Genomic DNA, 19264 nt, shown 5'->3' on the forward strand with positions numbered 1-19264 from the left:
TGCAGTGAGCCGAAGAAGACCTGTCGGTGGTAATGCTTCCTACCCGCGCGTTGTAGTTGCTACTGTGAGTCAACCTTCGTTTGAACGTCGTGGGAACTTTGACATTAATGCGAAACGCGCCAGCGAGCGATAGGAGAGGAGGCGAAGGAGAATGGTCCTGGGGAAGGGCAAGGAGTATGGGAAGTAATACGACACCGATTCGTAGCCTTTAGTTGAATGCGGCTTACGTCGCAAAATCACTGTGTGCAACGTGGGACGTCTGCAGGCATGCTGTAGTGGGAAGAATCCGGTGACACTGGGACAAAGCGGCGAATCGAAAGATCTTGTTTATCGACGACACCAGCCAGTATGCAATGAAGCTCGCGATTGATGTCAACTTTACATGTCACTTTATGACGCTGTTTTCATCAAATTGGCGACAATTGGCATTCCGGATGATATCCTGACTGTTGGAACTCCAGCATGCGATGAAGAATTTGTGACAACGACGAACCAAGGATGTTGCGACAGCTTATCCAATACCAAATCGCTTAGATCTATTTCGCACATCTGTTAGGACAATTCTTCCACTACTTCAAGGTTTTTTCCTCAGGCCGTCCAAACCATATATCTCCTAGCGGACAGTTCGTTAACAGACACTACCCCGTGGTTGTTTGGTGGTTTTCCAATGCGATTTATCTTCCATTTTCACTGCAACCTGATAAATGACGTTTGCTTATTCTACGAAAACTTTCGGGACCATTTGCACGTGCCACTGCGTAATGCTGACTGCAATCGCAGCCAAATGTACGAAGACGACGACGACCGGCAGCTGTCGCTATCTATTAACCCGATCGAATCGACTAACCGCACGTGGTATGTGTAAAAGTAAACGGATGATTTATCAAACAACCTTATGCATAATAAACCCTTTAATCACATCCACACTCCTCACCGTGCCGTACGCCCTCCAGTGCCAGTGGGATGCCGCCGAATTAAGCTTGCCCTGCAGTACCGAGGACAAAGGGCGCTACCCAGTGCATTTCGGCGCTGTTGCACCATTCCAAATGCAACGGTTTGTATTTGTGTGCACACTAATTGCATTAGTGCGTTCTACCAAACCGAGGTGATCGGATTTATGATACCGGGGAGTAGTTACCGCTTTTTTGCATACAAATCTGGAACCCTTGTGCACGCGGAGAACTCTGGGGGGACACAAAAACCCAGAGCGCTCCAGCATTTTTGCTCCGAATCTCAAATTTGGTCGCGTGCTTATTCCCCTATGAATAATGGACTTCACAGCTTCACCCATTCCCCTAAACGCGATTGCCATATAGAATTATCCACCCCCCCCAGTAACCTCCCAATATCCCTTCTGCATCTCCGGTGTTGGACCATTTTTTGAAACAATGTTCAATTTCCATATTTTTCCCATGGTTAACGCCACTGCTTTTCCGGCGGCTGCAAGGAAAAACTGCAACAAAACAAAACGCCTCGCCCGCTACACACTCATATGCTCCACATTTCGTACAGTTCGTCGCGGCCGTTTAGTTTGCCATTTTATACTTGGATTTTGTTTTCGGAGTTTGTTTTTGGGTTTTTTTTTGCTGCCGAGTGCACAAAGCGCACTGCATCTGCATCTCGACGTGCATTCGTGTCTTGCATGCACGAAATGAAAACCAATAGCAGTAGTGTGGCAGCACACACAACTACACAATGGCAACAGACCCGCTCTATTCATCTGTCCGGCCTCTTGCGGTGCCGCGTAACCTTCCCGAGACCCGCACGCTCAGCAGAATATGCATGTGCACATTCGGCATGCATGCATTTATGCAACGCTTAACCCTCCCCCCCCCCCCTTCTCCCTTCTCCCCCCCCCCCCTTTTCCCCTTGTTGCTGAAACCCGTTCGTGGATGGGAAAAGCGTTAAAAAGCGTTCCCGCGCCCGTGCCCTCCGGAAATGGTTTATGATTTATATCGCGGGCTGCTGAAGGTTTATTAGGCAATCTTTTTTTCGCCGCCAAACACCAACCCGAACTACGCGAGGCGTGCAGAGGAGATACATGATAAAAACAGGCGAAAAATCATAAAAATGCTCGCACATATTTAGCTTCATGGCCTGCTGAGAAGACCCGCCCCGCACTGGGGCAGTCACTCGGCAACTCTCAACTGCAACAGATTTGGCACCCAATGCCCGCGCCACTTACCGCACACCACGCATTGCAGAACAAAACTTGGTTCCTTGTTGCAACACAAAAGCTCCACTGTCACAAACACAGGAAGCGAAAATGCTGCTTTTAACGGACGGTGCACGTTGTGGAACGGAGCGTTTCGGCGATTAATAGTGAACACAATGTTTGTTGTTGGGATGCGAATCATATCACCAGTTTTGTATAAATTTTCTTTTCGTGTGTATGAAGTGGAAAGTGTGGGAACCTCCAGGTGCCCTAAAAAAGAGATTAACTTTCAGGACATATGACGAAAAAAGAATATAGAGCAGGGGATAATCGTCAAGAAGCTACAATTAAAATAATTACTTGATTCATTATAATACTTCAGACTTTTTTTATCCTGAAAGCATGTAGTGCTCTTAATCTTCTCATAACGTATTAACCTCATTTGAACACGGTAAACCCGGGCACGAAAGATGCAGCAAGAAGTCGTGCGTGCGTCATTTGTGTCGACGACGCCTACAAGATGCACACCAAACGAGGACGACATATCTTAAATGCGAGCTCACGCGCCCCGATTGCTACTACAAGGAAGCGGATTTTTGTGTGGTCCCATTATCGCAGGTGACGCTAAGCTCCACTCCAGGGCCGCACAGACAACAGCGTACAACCACCCGTGTGGAGTTTATATCATGCAAATGGGTGAGATGTTTCGGAGTTATTTTCCCACTCCAACCAACGTAACCCAAGGCATCATAAAACCGACAGTAGCGGGCAGATGATCCTGGCTTCCAGGGGCAGAACCAGCACCTTCAAGTGAGCGAGTCGACCAAGGACGGCGACCATGTTTTTTTGTTGAAGGACGGACACAAAAGTTTTGCCTCGCAGTTGAACCGTTTTCCACATACAAAATTTACGTACGTGACACAAAAGGGAAAATGTGTCTTTCTGACAGAGCTCCTTGGTATGTGCTGTAGGGAGATTTTCCTTGTGCGACTGTGCTCCAAATCAAGCGCATCAGTGCGAAGAGCTACTACTGCATCATTAATAGTACTGCAAACTGAAGGAGCTGAACTAAGGAAAGCAGCAAGGCAAGTTTGTATAAAATCGATCAATACTACCGCCACCAAGCGATTCAGGTCAATCGAAAACGATATTTAATAACTTAACGATATCAGGCTAATAATGTCCGGCCAGAACGAGAAGGACCAGAGTGTAGAGAGTGTGACTCAATGCTTTCTTTCTCTAGGCGTTAATGACTCCACGGTGGTAATTACACTCGAACTCATTATGGAGAATCCGGAAAGAAATCTAGTCCGAGCCGTGTATGTGAGCCGGTCCTCCGCTGTCAAAGGTTTTGCGTGCCAGACGAAGAGCTACACAACGAATACTATAATTTTATGTCTATACTTCAGAAAACATGGAATCGCCGTAGAACTGATTTATATCCCACCCAAGACCCTCTATTTTCGACAGCCGAACAGCGTGTGAATGTTACAACATGTGCTTGATTCGTTTCGAACCTCCACCGATTGGACTTGTCCAGATAAATTTAATAAAGAAACAGTTTAGGACTTCTACTCCTCGATCGATAGATTTTCAAACCCTTCTGGATAACCCACCACTAAAGGTGATTATTGCATGAGAAGGCAGCTTGAGGTTTCGTGCCACCCTTACCGAGCTGCACTATTTAGCCTTTGATTGGAATTGTTCACCCAGCCAAAAGGGTGGAAAGGAATGTTACAAAATCAAATTTCTGCTTCCGTGTTGCATGTCGGACAGCCGGAACCCTATTTCGGTGGAACGTTTATTTTCTATCGGTTGCCCCTTTTTCGAAAAGGGATCAATCCAGTAGCTGCAAGGGCTACAAAACCCCGTGCAAGAGAGCAGCAGCTAATCGATTGCAGTCTATTTTCAGACTGCTAGTAGCATCTTTACGGTTTGGCTTTCGTTCTTCTTTCGCATCTCAGATTCCTCTCGGCACATCCATTAACCTAGTTCGTGATTCATATTTGATTCGATTGTGTGTCGCTGCCTTATTTGCTAGCGCCGTATGCGGCCAACCGGGAGGGGAGGCTTTGGGCTGTCGAGAAGCAATACGGCACCCTGGAGGGCCAAATGCTGCCTAAGGATTGCACCAAAACATCAACCCGATCCGATAAAGCGTTACCCGGGTATTGCGCTGCTGCACTTTTGCCAAAGTTCATCAATCAATCGTGTATCATGGCGGATTGGTTTGCTACGGACGAGCGGATGTTTCATTGCTTTTCCAAAGCTGTATCAAACGCAGAATATTGTAGTGGATGCCGGAGAGGATGTTCCATCAGCTGGACCAACTACCAAACCAATAAATTGTATGCCCCATTTCTTCGCAATTAATGCCAATCACTACTGCCATTTTGAGGTCCTTGCGCTGCTTTTTTCCCAACGACTGAACTGTTTACACCGTTGCATCCAAACCATGCTCCAACACATGTTATCTGATAACGGGAAAACACATCACGTGTAGAGAGAGTCCTTCGTTTTTTTTTGCTCGGAAAAGGAGCATCGCGCACCGGGGTTAACAAGAATAATATCACTTGCCAAAGTTATCTCGCAGCTTGAAGCGAAAGCGACAACACTTTCTAATTAAAAACTTCTTCCCACCACTTCCACGGGCTCGTTAAGGAGAAAAACGATGCCCAGGACACGAGTGGGGCGAGCGAAATAAGCAACAGCAACAAAATGGCTCGGCTGCTGTTCATACCATCATACTTCCCAAGAGGGTGGATCACCTACTGGTGCTGCTGTTGCTGCAAGGAGTTTGGTACTTACATTTTCGTGCTTGAAGAAGCAGAGCATCTTGAGCTCCCGGAAAACACGCTTCGAGGACACGAGCGACTGGAAAACGTTGGGCAGCTTCTTGAGTGCGACCCGGCGTCCATCACGCGGATCGGTGACAGCCCTGTGGACGAGAACGAAAGCAAAAGGAAAATTGTACCGTTAGCATAAATGACCGGTAGGGGAAGGGGTAAGAGTATGCGGGAGACTTGGATGATTAATTAGAACAAAGCGAGTACACGTACACTACTGTTTCTTTTCTTTTCTTTTGTGTTTTAGTTTTTTGTTTTGTCGTGTCCTCTCCCCCCTTCGGCGAAAGCGCGGGTGACGATTATGGAACAAGGCTGATAAATGTTGTGAAAGAAAAGTTGACACAAGCAGTGCATAAAGTTTCGTTCATTTCTTTTCAAGGATAATCCTACCGGAAGAAGGCCTCTGGTGGGGATGGCCATTTAAGTATGGATGCATTTAAAGTGCTTCAAGTAAACTACCCAGAATTGCTTGATATTAACCTCTTGCAAATATGCTAAAGCTAGCAACAGTTAGCAGATTTCCAATTTGCTATTGCCGACTTTCTAACCCACTGGACGATGTCGTGAGCTCGAGCTCGTCACCATGTTGCCATTCTATTTCATGCGAAGAATTGAGCAATCGACACCTTCTCCTCGATTGCAATGAGCGCGGCCGGTGGCATTCCTTCACGACACATCCATCGTCACTGACCAAGACCAAGTATTGAATTCCATCGTTCAACTCGTGGCGGACAAGACAACAAGTGCACTCACGGTAGAAAAGCAAATGATACGATGCATTCAAAAGCACTGCCCGGGGATGGGATGGAATTAATTCAAATGCCACCCAGCCTGACAACGGTCTGCGACGACTGCTTAATTGGGAATCTTGTAAATTGACAGCCAGATCGTAATGGTCAGATTCCACAGCATTCAAGCGAAGGAGTCAATCGAGACTGGGCCTCACTTAATTTTCTTCTCTCGTGTTTTTTGTTACTTCAAAACTATGCTGATTGACCATTCAATGACCACAAAGTGAGGTGTGGATGAAAGCTGGGGAATTCTTTAGAAATTACTTAATAGTATAATGCTGACGCAATTGGAACTTTAATCCACAAATCCTTATGTAGCGGGAAGTGTAGGAATTTCACATAAAAAATGAGTCCAACTTCACCAACTTGCTTCAAAAGCTGCACTACATCAAGAGAGCGATCGGCGAGCCAGTGCAGAAAATGAGGCAAATTTTAATTCAATTCAAATCTTGATGCACGTCACTCGTGTCATTCGCGCCTCTTCGTGATAAGCCTGACGGATCCGGATGTTGACGGGCAGCAGACTCTCTGTTTCAAATGCACCTTCTTCTAGCGCCGCCTTACCTCATGACACATATTCACGGCAGTGAGCGTGACCGGACCTCAGCCTTACGGACATGAAAATCGTGGGAGCAGCTCATTTGTTCAGAATATTAGAACGCATACACACATGTCAGCCGGCCGGTCGGTTGGCGTTGGAAAAAAAAAACCCCTCCGGCGTCAGGACGAAAACAGAGCAAACCAACCGAGAAGGAGTCAACAACCGTGTGGCGGACGGAGAGCCTTGTGCCTTGAAAGCCTTTCACCCTTTGCCAGAAGAGAGCGTAGACAAGGACGCACACCACACAGTCTCTAATTTCATTTACACCTTTAATTTTCCTATGAATAGTCATCATGGGGCGAAAGTGTTGCGTTCATGTTGCGTGTTAGCTTGTAGCTGGCGAACGCTACTACACAACACCGGCATTTCACTCGTACGCCACCATGTTCGAGGTGCGATGTTCCCTATCTTATTGAGGAGCTGTGTTTTTTCTTCTGGTTTGGGTCCAGGCCTGGTAATTTGAAATACTGTTGAAACCACCATTTCTCTAGTCGTCCCAGTTTCGTGCGAATGGGAAGAAAAATGGACGTCCGCAAAGCGTAGACACACGTCAAAAGACTCATGAGGCTTTGTCGGAAGCGTTACTCGCACCGTGAAGAGCCATCCGGCTAACCTCACTTATCATACCGTACCATCGTCACGATATTGCTGGAGCGCTGTTGTTTTGCCACGAATCGATACCGAAACTATACCGGTCAATTAGTATTGCTTCACGCAACACAGAGAGATAAATTGTTGTTTCACCGTATAGAGATCACATCATAGTGTCTGCTAGTGCGTAGCTAGCACTCGGAGCTCAGCTTCTAAACTTCTGATTATCACCCATCGATAACAGGCCGGAAAAGGTTAACTATTTTCATCCGTACCAAATATATGCGCGCCCCCTACGGTCTAACATGCAAATGCCAAAGGGCACCAGACAGTTTCGCCACGCATCCAATGTACGTGTGGAAGTTCCAACAATTTCGTGTAACAAAATAATTAATTTGACTGCCACCGGAAACCGTGGGGACATGAATCAATTCTGTGTACTTGGGAAGAGTGCGTAAAAATAGTACCCACAGAAAATGGAGTGCGTGATGGTCATGCTTTTCTGCTGTACTTCGAATGTGAGTGACGTCGGTTGGACAGGCGGACGGAATGGACTTAGTATTCTCAGAAGGCTAGAAAACATTACTTGCTTAATGACACAAATGCTCCCCCGGATGCACGATTTCTGCGTCAGATACAGTTGGAAAATCCCTGATAGAGCCTCCTCAAAACTCTTCATACTCCGGCTGACGCACAGTACATTCCCAGAGCTATGGAGAACAATTAAAATCGATTAACACCACGGTGTACGGCGTCTTGCCATTGGAAGATTGCTTCAGTGAAGAAGCATGGTGCAATAGAAATTTATTTGTGATCACTACTGCTCTGTTTAGCCTGCTTTCCCCCTGGCTGGACTGTGAAGGTGACGCGCGCTGCACCGCGGCCTGCCACGGCACCGTATAAATTTGTGGAATTGGAATTTGTTATTTTCTTATGCATTTAGCACGCGCGGCGTAATCGTGGCCCGTCTGCCCGTTAACGAGGGGACGTTAAAAGTTATGAGCGCTCACCGTGGCCTTAGGTGCTGATGCTGCTGCTGCTGCTGCTGCTGCTAAGGTATCGTGCTGTCATTTTGTGGTACACTCTAGCCGCACTATGGCAGGAGCCAGAAGTAGTCAGGGTCTTCAAAGAGATTTTCAACTTCCCGCCGCCAGACCGTGGATGTTATGTATTTTCCACTGCTCGAACTGTGTGCGCGCCCCCCAGGACAAAACAGGACCGGCGGAAAAGGAGCGAACAATGTTTGGTGCTCGAAATAAAATAAACTACGCAACTGGTGTTGCCACTTTTTGTTGGAGATAGTTCTTTGCGGACCACCTTCAACTCCGAACGGTCCCGCTCCTGTCATCAGACTGGATTGGTGAGTGTGTGTGTGTGTCTGGTGGCGAAGATAAAGCACAACCAATCCAACCCCCGTCGCCGGTGCTGGTATTCTCCACTTCAGGCCACCGCAGCATAGAGATTGCACTTGCACTTCGGAATGGTGACTCTCGCCGGGTTTGCTTTGTTCCTGGTCCTGGCAAACAGAACCGGCAGCTGAGCATTCAAGTGGAGGTGATAATAAAAACTATAAAAGATGCATTGCGATACTTCGTTGTTCCGTTGATGGCGTCCAAGGAATTCTAGTGGATGTATTCGCTATCCAGCTTATATATTTTTATACATTAAAGAGCTATAGTGATCTTGAGAATTATAGAATTACAGTTCTGAAATCTCTCCAAGTTATTTGCTTTCTCCAACATTTATTTATATTTCCATTATTCATTGGTTTGAAAACTATTTGCATTTCTACGCTATCATCGATGGACGCGCGCATCAATATCAAATCAATTTCGCCAATCCAAGCGTACGCCACTGTCATTGAAATGCTTCCAAAAACAATTTATTCTAGCTTTTTGTTCCTTTGGCGCTACGGCACACTCCAGGATTTGCGTCTCCCGTCCAATGCTACGATTAAGGCGAGCGTCACAATAACGAAAACACCACTAAAAGTGTCACCGAGGGTGATTGAACTTACCCACGCTGCTGTCGTCTACACAAACATCAGAAGGGGGAGAAGGCACGTCATCTCAAGACTATGCAATCGTGAGCGTCGCGAAATGTGGTCCACGCTAAACCCCAATTGTAACCAGACGCAAAAGCAAAGCAAAAATAGTCGCTCGACCAAATCAAATAATCTCAACCCCACGACAACAATGTGACACAACGCAACACACACGCGAGTTACAGAGCACCAGGTCTGGGCCATTCGGCGATTCTGATACCAGGAGGAACCAACAGAAAGAAGAAGACACAGGACGCCAATTTTAAGGATTTAACTATCACATTCCGGTGATGCGAGTTGGGCAAGGTAAACATGGACGTGTGGTGGTGTGCTAGGAGAAAAGAATGCGAGTGCGATTTTGTTTCTGAAGGTTGTATCGAAAGCAGTTCTACGAGTCAGCAGACGGGGGCTAGGCAATTGTTTTGGGAGGTGTATGTCTGTACGAAGGAGAAAAAAAACCCGCGACCCAATGAGCTATATTCTAATGCGGAGATGTAGGTAAAAGAGAGACGCCATTAGTAGACAAAAAGCTGTGGGAGGTTTGTGTGAAACTTGATTCATCCGTCATGCTGCAACTTGATTTACAGCTGGATAGAATTAGGACAACATGGTACCGGCTCATCTAGTTTGGCTCAAAGCTGTCCATTAAATCATTAAAATAAGGCTATATCATTAAAGAATTTAACTCTGGCGCTAATGAAAGTGATACAAAGCTATCCGATAGAACGTGAACGAATCATGCAAACCCAAGGTAGCACCATTGAGAGGTTTTTCAAATATTCATTCCAACAAATTCCTTGACGTCAGCACGCGTCCTACGGCGAACGCTTCTTGAACGAAGTTGAACCACCCACAACGCGCAAGTGTCGAGGAAGGGACGACGGGCGGTGGCTTAATATTAAAACAAAATTCCCAGCATTAACGAAATCGCGTGCGGCGGACATTCCGAGACCCGGCGAACGTCGTTATGGTCGTTTTCAGGTCCTTGGCTCTCACACACACTCGGCGCAAAGGAAACCAGCGGGAGCCACAAATGGCTAAAAGGAAGTTTTATGCCCCATCCGGTGCTGGGATTGACGTTCGCAACCGAAAATAGAATCTGCGTCTGGAGCTGCGATCGGAAAGGACTCTTCCACGGCAAAAGCACCAGAACTCTCTATGTAAGGGTGGGTCCAAAACCTAAAAAAAGGATAAAGAACTACACGAAAGTCGAAAATAGAAATTAACCATTCATTGAAAAGAAATTGCGGGAGAGAGAGAGAGGTTTCCCTGCTCCCCCAGAACGAAAGGCGGATGTGAAAAGCTTTTCAACCAACTTTCATCGATTTGCTCAAGTATCGTAAGAATCGATGGAGAACAGCTGGTTCTTGATTCAAACTGGGATGCTTGTTGGAGCACCAACCAAAGCGATCTGTGTAAGACCTGTGCAGATTGTACCGTTCAAAGGTTTGCACTTTTTCCCGTTAATTATTCGCGAAACACTAACCAACACAAAGGATTCAAAGGTACAAACCAGCACAAAACCGATTGAAACCATTAGGCAGAAAGGCATCATAAATAAAGTTTCGACAACGAGTTCATAAACAGCACCGATTCCGCTGGCTGTAAGGCAAAGCGACCGTGTGGTGGCAAAAAAAACGAGCCCAGAAATATCCTCTCCCACGAATAGGGGTGATTTTTCCACCTTCGCCAGCTCATAAAATAGCCAACGGAAAAGTTATACGCTGACGGTTTATCGGGAAATTGGTACGGCTTTGGACCGCAGTCGACGTGACGAGGTTGTTCTCCGGCAATTCTTACTCGTTCGCTCTTCACCCGTCGGCCGGTTCAATATGGCCAGTTGATTGTAGAAAAATGAGCACACCGGGACGGTCGGTTATAACAAATGAAATTCAAAAGGCGGAAAAGGGTCACACAGCAGCACATCTGACGCACTTTAGCGGCGAACCGCTTAAATTCACCTCGAGCGGAGGTTAAAAGTTTAAAACGAAAATTTATTACGCCTCGTTACGCGTGGATGGACTCGCGCTGTGGACAATGTTTTGGGTTGAGTAGGAGAAATATGGTAAAAGAATTTATGACCCTTCAGACATGAGTAATGTCACTTATGTTCGAAAGGGAGCGTTCGGTTCGGCTAAATAATGAAGGAAGTGGTTGAGTGTGCCTCACTATTCAGGATAAGAGTTTTGGGAAACAAATCTTGCTTCCTAAAACTGGTGACCATTTCGATCCTTTGGGGGATTTAATTAAAATTCCAAATCAAAAACCTAAGGTTTGGGGAAACACTGGAATATCTCAGGTAGACGGTCAATACCCCAAACACAGTGAATGCAGATATTTTGTCTTAAAAAGTATTTCCCTTGTGTGCGCTTGGAAGATTCCGATTGTCTACAGAGTACTAGGGACTCATCCTCTTGACCTCACGAGCCGAACAATGTCCTTCAGCGTTCCTGCTGTGGAAATTACTTCCATCCGAGCTCACAAAGACCACACCCGTCATGGCCGTCGTCGGTGGGAATGTGCTCCCGAAGACCGGAAGGACACTACACCCATAACAAAGCGGCACAGCCATCTCACACAACACGGAAATAGACTTGCCCCTTCAGGGATCACTCGCCACGCCGAGAGTCTCCTGTGCCATCACACTCCGTGAACTAATTCCAACCGATACCGGCATAATGACGACACAGAGCACGTTGTCGGTTTTGCCTTGCCACCAATCTTCATCTTCACTAGTCCCCGGACAAAGCGACCGAGCTAGCGTCTGCCGCTTTGATTCATACGCATAAAGAAGGCCACGGCGGGGAGAAGTCTCGAGGAGCAGCGAATACTTCCCCAAGACACAAACCACCACCACCATCGTCTGCTCGTCGTTCGATGATGGTCGATTCGTTCTGATTCGCTCGATATCTTGTGACACTTTATTACTCTTCGGTCGGTAATTGCGTGTGAGGGTCATGGACGCCAGCCACGCCAGCCAACCACCGTTTCGCGCAGACGACAAAGGGAAAAGCAGAAAACTTTACTCAATGTCAGCAAAGTTGGGCGTGAGTGAATATTTCGCGAGCCAGCGACGAGCGGGAAAACAATGGTTAAAAGTCATGATTGCGATTCAAATCATTTTGCAATCTTGGAGAGCTGTCGTTATACATTAACGCAGACACAGTGGTTTAAGTTACTAACTGATCAACAGTGGTCAACTGATTGTTATCGTTAGGCAAATTTTACGATAACTAACAAAACCAGAAGAGAAGATATTCAACTCCACTGTAATCTTTAATGTCTGGCCAATCTTTAACGAAACAGCTCAGCACCATCCCCGGGACCGACGGTATAATGGAACGTTGTGCGTAGCATTGCGTCACCAGAAAACCATTTATTTAGTTCCATCTTTCGCCACGGCTGCTTATCGAAATGGTTACCGCACCGACACGACCTAGACCGACCGGAATGATTTCCTTGAAGAAGTAATTTCCACGGATTTTCTCCTCCCCTCCCTAATCACCCCATTTCGTTGTGCGGGAATAGATTTCATAAGGACATTGGACAAAGCGAACCATGTCGAGGTTCGGCGTGTCGTCGTTGTGCCGTTGTCGGGCGTGTTGGTGTGGGCGAAGCAATTTTGCTTTCTTTCATCACAAAGCGAACCATTCGGAAATTACCTTCAACACGAGTAGAAAGAGAAGGAGAGAGGGACAGTCCGTGCGACGCAATAGTACAAGGTCAAGATGGCACAACGATATGTGCTGTGGACTTGCTGCGTTTAAAGGAGCCTGGCAGCCTCCTCTCCTGTGTGTTAATTTTATTATCTTCTCTCTGCTGAGTGCTCACAAGCCGCATAGGACCAGGATAATGGTCTTCCAATAGAGCATGTGATAGTATGTGCCATTTCGGGGTCGTGATAAACTAATCGCTTCTATATTGCACCGCATAAGAGGCGGCAGAAAGAAAAATCCCCAGACCAAGGCAAGAAGAACTCATCAAATTGAATTAGCCGGCCAAGGTCGACAGATTGCATTAAGATGTTTCGTCCCTTTACAGCCCCACACAACAAAGAAGCGTGGTAATCTAGTGGCGAATATCACCGGTCAAAGGCGTCATTTGACTGGTTGCTTCCCATTGTTCCATATTACATGTATTATCGCCCGGATACCGGACTTTGGAGCGGACCCAGTGCGTCTGACGTGGTTAATCGATTTACCGGGACGACGGCGACACGATAATGAAATAGGTAAATTGTGTATCGACTAAGCCACGAAACTTTATCATCAAAGACACGCTAAACTTTGAGCCGAACCATTTGTCGTATTCCATTTACAGGACTAGCTCCCAAGGTACAGTTGCCGTGTCCGCGATAGGGTTTGGAAAATCGTGAAAAAGTATCTTCAACCGTCGTCTACCACCTCTACCACCACGACGATTCTAGACTCTCTTCTTTTTGCATCTTTTTTAATGCTGAAAACAGGCGGAAAAGTTCTCCACAAACTCCAAATGGCGGCGGCGACGAGGAACGACCACCGGGCAGCAGCACCCGTCCGTCTCAAGCATGCTTTTCAATTTGAATTGCAAATCGGTGTAAATTTCAAAGCGTCGAGTCGATTTTCAGTCAACCCCCGGCAACCACCACCAACGAACCACCCGAAGATCCCTCGTGCAGCAGCAGCAGCAGCAAGGTGGTAAAGTACTTAATGTAACACCATGCCCCGTCGGTTGGTTGGCGGGCCCCAGAATGAAGGGCCCCGTCTCGTCCGCAAGGTTTGGCCATTTTATTGGCGACAGGTTGAAAAATGCAAAGAGAAATGGAAAAATCTGACCGAAGCTGACGACGAGTGATTCGAGTAATTAATTTTCACTCGATGTTAATTATCTCCAGACACGTCAACCTTCCGCCGCTGTTGGTGGAACTTGCGGGAGTCGTTCTGAAGGTACCCCAAAGGGCTCCACTGCAAAGCGGACAGCATACTTTAAGTAACAAATAATTTATTCACACGCCCTGTATTGAGGGGTTTAGTTAGAAGAGACTGCAGACCTTGCAAGCACACATTAGAACAACTCCTGCAGAGAAGTGATTATCTATTCTTCTTACCATCGATCGTTGTAACATGCTCCACTTTGTACACCAAAAACCTTAATGTATCCATCTTTACTTCCCCCACAGAACGGTTGTCCAAAAATAAAAACCGATTTGATTAATAAGCGAAGAAAATGCACTTTTCTCCACGATGACAGACTTATTGTGGGAGGCCGTCTTCCTGGTGGTGACCCAAATTCGAGGTGATGGCAACATTTCCGGCCTCGCGCCAGACTTTCGGAAATGAAGCCCTTGTTTACATGCAGGCCAGCTGCAATCAATTATGGCGGATGCTGGCTGGCTGGCGGGTGTTCTATTTTGCAGCGAACAAAGTGAGAGTGAAGCACAGGTTCTCGTTCACCAGTTTCTTGAGGAAGTGCATCTTGGCGAAGAAACGTAAGCGTAACTATCTTTCACTTCCTCATTGCTGTAGGCCCCACCTTTCCTTATAGTTGATGGGGCCTTGCAGTGGGATGATGTAGTTTTAATTAAAGTTTAATATTCAATTTGCTCGACTAACCGTACTATTTTGCTGGAATCGATATTGCGATATTGATTTGCAAGGTACCCTGAAATGAAGTAACTCTCTTCCCGGTACTTTAATTAAAATCCTATCCGTGGATACACTGTTCCGGATGATCAGAAGATTGCCAAAATCGTCTGTCACTGGAGATACTGAACCAAGCCGAAAGTTTACCGTACCGCACAAGAATAAGCAACCATTATTTACCCTCCAATAAAACGTAACGAGAACTCTTGAAAGTAAACGAGCTTTCGCTGCGAGGTTTAACGCAAGCAAAACGAGGCCACCCTCATCTTCAGATTATAGGTACTGAAGTGCGCGCGTGTGTGTGTTCGGGTTTGCTTCAAATAATTACACCTCTTGGCTGCATTTATCTAATGAACTGCGAACATGCGAAGATGCGAAAACAATCCGTTCCACGGGCCACACATTCCAGCAGCATTACGCAGCATTGGAATCCACCAACCCAATATCAGTGAGGTGCTGCGATCGGCCAAACATATTGGCAAGACCCGCCCCGCCGCACTGATTTGCATCGCACATGGAAAGGCAAACACGGCGGATCGGACGGGGATTCAAAAGCAAAACAAAAAGGAAAAACAAAACTCATCAGCATGCATAAACATTTTCACTATCGACGCTTTCGCGACGCGCCTCTTCACGGCGTGGTCAATCTCTCTTACGGTGTCGTGTTTTTTCTGCTTTGCTTTGCTTTGCGGTGCTCGCGTTTGTTTCTTTAAATCATGCATCGATCAGGAGCTGGGAGCGTTTTTTTCTTTCATGCACACGAGTGCCTGTGCTTGCGACAACTATGTAGCCTGCCGTCCACGTGTTTTCAATCACTGGGTGGCTTTGTGGTTTGTTTGCGATTTAATGCTGAAGTCCCGGGTGTAGGAGCCAATCGTATTGACAGCAAGTGCGAGTCTGATGGGTGGCCAGATCCTGCTCTATGTCATCTAGTTTGATTAATTTAGCTCCATAAGTCGGCTGACGTGTATAATCTATTAGTGAAGTTGGGTATGAAGAAATTATTCTCGAGGATCCATCCTTCTTTTTCTGCTTCGACTCTTTAGCCTAGAGAAACCTGACATTGCTGGCTTCTTTGACTTAGTTAACCCGGAGCTGCATCCTATCCAGTAAAACTTAAATAAAGAGGCCCTAAAAATATTTTATTGACTTCAGAATAACCTTAGTTCCATTAGCTTTTAAAACAATCTAACAACAGTTCATAATTCAACAGCTGCTCTACTACGAAAAAAACATCCTCACAAGCAAGAAGGACGTAATGCTCCATTTCCATCGTTTAACAATAACACTCCACGCACGCCTGGTCTCCCTATCACCAGAACAGACCAGAAGCTAAGGAATGGGCGGCGAACCAACCACAGAACCACAGCAAAACGACACGATTTTCATGGCGGAGATTGCACCGGTGGCGACTGGGGGAGAGCAAAATGTTTCCGCATTTTCGCCAAAATTGAAATTCCGCCCGATTTGGTCCAAAGGATGTCACCACCTTCTTGCTGACTTGAACAGGGATTTCCCTGTTGCTGCAGGATGTAGATGTGTGGATGGTCTCGAGTATGGCAGTGCAATAGCAACAAGAAACCGATTCTACAGCAGAGGTAACGTAAAGGGATGAAAACTATTTCGTTTCATTTCGCCGTACATACAACGGGACAGCGTTCTGAGGGCCGTGAATTTCAAAACGCAACCGAAGAAACTTGCAAGGAAGTTTTTTGCGATCGCGTTTTTGCGATCGAACAAAGATAGGTTTTGTGTGGGGCCCTTGGGCAGAAATTCAGTCAGCAAGGGTAATCGATTTTCCTGGTCCTTGGGGAATGGTGCGAACGATTTCATCTTGTCCTGTGACTGCTGGCATACAAACGCAACGGCTTTCAAAGTTAGTTGTGAAATCCTTGAATATCTTGTTTAGCTTTTAATAACAAAGTGGCTCTAAAAATTACAGTTTTCAACCCTTCAAAAATTCTTGGCTGAGGGAGTTGAGATAGAATTAATTCTTCCACTTTAAAAATCTTACAACCGTAACCTCAAGAAATAATTGGATGGGTAGATAATATTTTAAATTTTATCACAACAGATGCCGAATACAAGCATATCCTTCAAGCTTTCCCCCAAAACTCAAAAGGGACCATCATCATTAGACCATTTTTCCAAAGAAATAAAACACATCCAAACATCGGCTGGCCGCCAGCCGGGCATAACACCAGGGGTTTTCTCCAAACCGACCACAACTTTCGAGACTATTATTTTCCCCAAGTTCTACCCCAACAAAGCCACCATACAACAGTTGCACATCAGCAAACCTAACCCAAAAAAATGCACAAAGGATAATAATAATAACCAACTGGTGCCTCCTCTGCAACAATTTGCGACCCCACTACGACACGGCTGCCGGCTTTACACAAGCGAGCCTCGTTCGTAAAGCCCACCATCAAACCCAATGGAACAAGGGTCATGTGTTTGGTTCCGTGCACTAGAACGCCCAGAGAGAGAGAGGGAGCGGAAAAAAGGAACTGTAGAACCTGTAGTGACTTTGGTACGCTCCAATGCGCTCACCAAGACCGGACCCCGAACGAACCACGGACGGTTATGAAAAAAACATTTCCCTACTCTGCGCCTCGAGACCTCATCGGATTCTGAAGTCCAGCCGGCTGGTGAGGCTTCAACCCTCCACTGTCAATAACCTCGTCACTTTTATTTTAAAGCCAAGCCCTAAACCCTCTCCAAGAGCGCACATTTTGCAACACGCTTCTCAAATCGCTGCGGATACATATTTATGAGCTTTTGGAGTTGAAGATTTGCGTTCAAACCATTATTCGCACCACCACCACAACAACAACCGGGTCCAAAGATACAGATCGTGTTCGTACACACACACACACATGAAGTCACATTAGAATCGCAATCGTTTTGGGGCAGAATTCTTACCAAAGTGGTTAGCAAACACATGTTGGCTACTCTTTTCGCCTGTTTTCAACCGCAACATAATTAAGGCAACGACTATTGATGCAACTAAAACAGGTACTTTGAGCATTGCTCCGTTTTACCATTGTACTCCCAAGTTTCCAAATTGATCAATCATATCGTAAAACAACTGTTCAACAATCTACAAAATGTGCATTTCATTTCTGTTCCTCTCTCTCTCTCAATCGCTTAATACATCCTGTGCCTTAGTGCCTTGACTTATTGGTTTGTAGCTCGGCAACAGCTGTCTTTGCGTCCACGTTTTTTTTGCATCCACTTGCGGTGATGTCTTGGGGGCTGTTTTAACTCCTCTTACACCATTGTGGTGAGTGAAGATATCGTTAAGCTCAATCTCCCTGCTGCTGCTGTCTGCCGATCGACAAAGAACGAAACCCATTTGTTCTCTCCTGCATCAGCAGCAGCAGCAGCAGCAGCAGCAGCAGCCGGCCAGGGACTGCACCACCACGTTTTGGTGCGTTTTCTTTGTTTTCCATCGTTCCAATTTGAAGCCAAAATCAAAATCGCCTCCTCCTCGGCGACCATCGACCACGACGACCACGGGTCAATGACCGGACATCGTATGCGCGCGGACGGTCCGAAAACACATGGCAACTAATTTAACGGACAGCGAGAGGATAAAGCAGGATACGGTCGTTCAAATCTCCAACCCTTTTTTTCGTGGTCTGCCTCTTGTCCATGTCCTGCTGCTGGTGCTATCTCACTCTCCGCTCTGATGCATCCCGATGTCAAGCAGTTTGTGTGAACTGCAGTCTGACCAAAGTTCAAAAGTGTGATAGTTCCAAATGCAAGCGCTTTTGGTCCGACGACTTTTCGGTGCTCTCGGTCTGGTTCTGGACAACACAAAGGGACCGAGGTGGCGTTCCGGAACTTTGGGAGGAAAACTCGAATTGGGCAACTAATCAGAATTGCAACCGGTGTGTTGACTGTTTGTGAATTAGTTAGTAAAGTTTATAATCACATTTTCTCCATCCCAATCCGTCGAGAACGTCATCCGTACCATGGTTGGTAGGTAGCGTCAGACAACGCGACAACGACACCCGGAATGATGCTAGCGAGACAACGCCATCATCTGTCCTGTTCCAGCGTAAAACTGAGGAAACTGTAAACCAAACACCGATCGGAGGTGATGTAGTCAGGTCCTTGGGTTGGGAGTCCGGGTGTGCATCGCGCTACGTTCAAAATGCTGATAGGATATCCTACAAACACCCATCATCACACATACACACAGTGGCAGCTACGATATGCATAGGGAAGCGCATCCGGGACGTCACTGGAGAGCGATTAATTTGCAGCAAGATGATGTGATTGGTGCAATAAACTTCTGCTTCCCAGTTGGAAAAGGTTTCACCAGGGTTTTTACACACACGATATCTATCAACATTTGATTTGCGGGGGAATGGGATGCCGAGTTGCGAGTTGCTCTAGTAACTAGTTGGCAAATAAAGGTTAATCCGATTTGTAACACAACTCCCATGGTGTCAGTAAACAGACGTGGTAGGATTGCATGTTTTTCGCCGACGCCTTTTAAGTTCATTTAAATTAACGTTCAACACAGGAACACAGCAGTTTTCGGTGCATTCTAGCCTGCAAACAAAAGCAAATTGTTTTAATCAATAGTAAAGAGACGGATAAA

At 46.3% G+C, this 19264-nt stretch overlaps 1 protein-coding gene across 5 annotated transcripts in view; it reads right to left on the reverse strand.

Annotated features, from left to right (window-relative positions):
• LOC118510369 (serine/threonine-protein kinase NLK) overlaps positions 1 to 19264 on the reverse strand; it is a 68802-nt gene that overhangs the window by 15533 nt on the left and 34005 nt on the right. For all 5 annotated transcript variants that reach the window (XM_036052091.1, XM_036052090.1, XM_036052089.1 and 2 more), the window contains exon 3: positions 4964 to 5093. In XM_036052091.1, coding sequence (XP_035907984.1) covers positions 4964 to 5093 — 130 coding nt within the window. The remainder of the gene's footprint in view (positions 1 to 4963; positions 5094 to 19264) is intronic.

The sequence above is a fragment of the Anopheles stephensi genome, chromosome 3 (genome assembly GCF_013141755.1).
Source record: "Anopheles stephensi strain Indian chromosome 3, UCI_ANSTEP_V1.0, whole genome shotgun sequence".
Classification (NCBI taxonomy): Eukaryota; Metazoa; Arthropoda; class Insecta; order Diptera; family Culicidae; genus Anopheles; species Anopheles stephensi.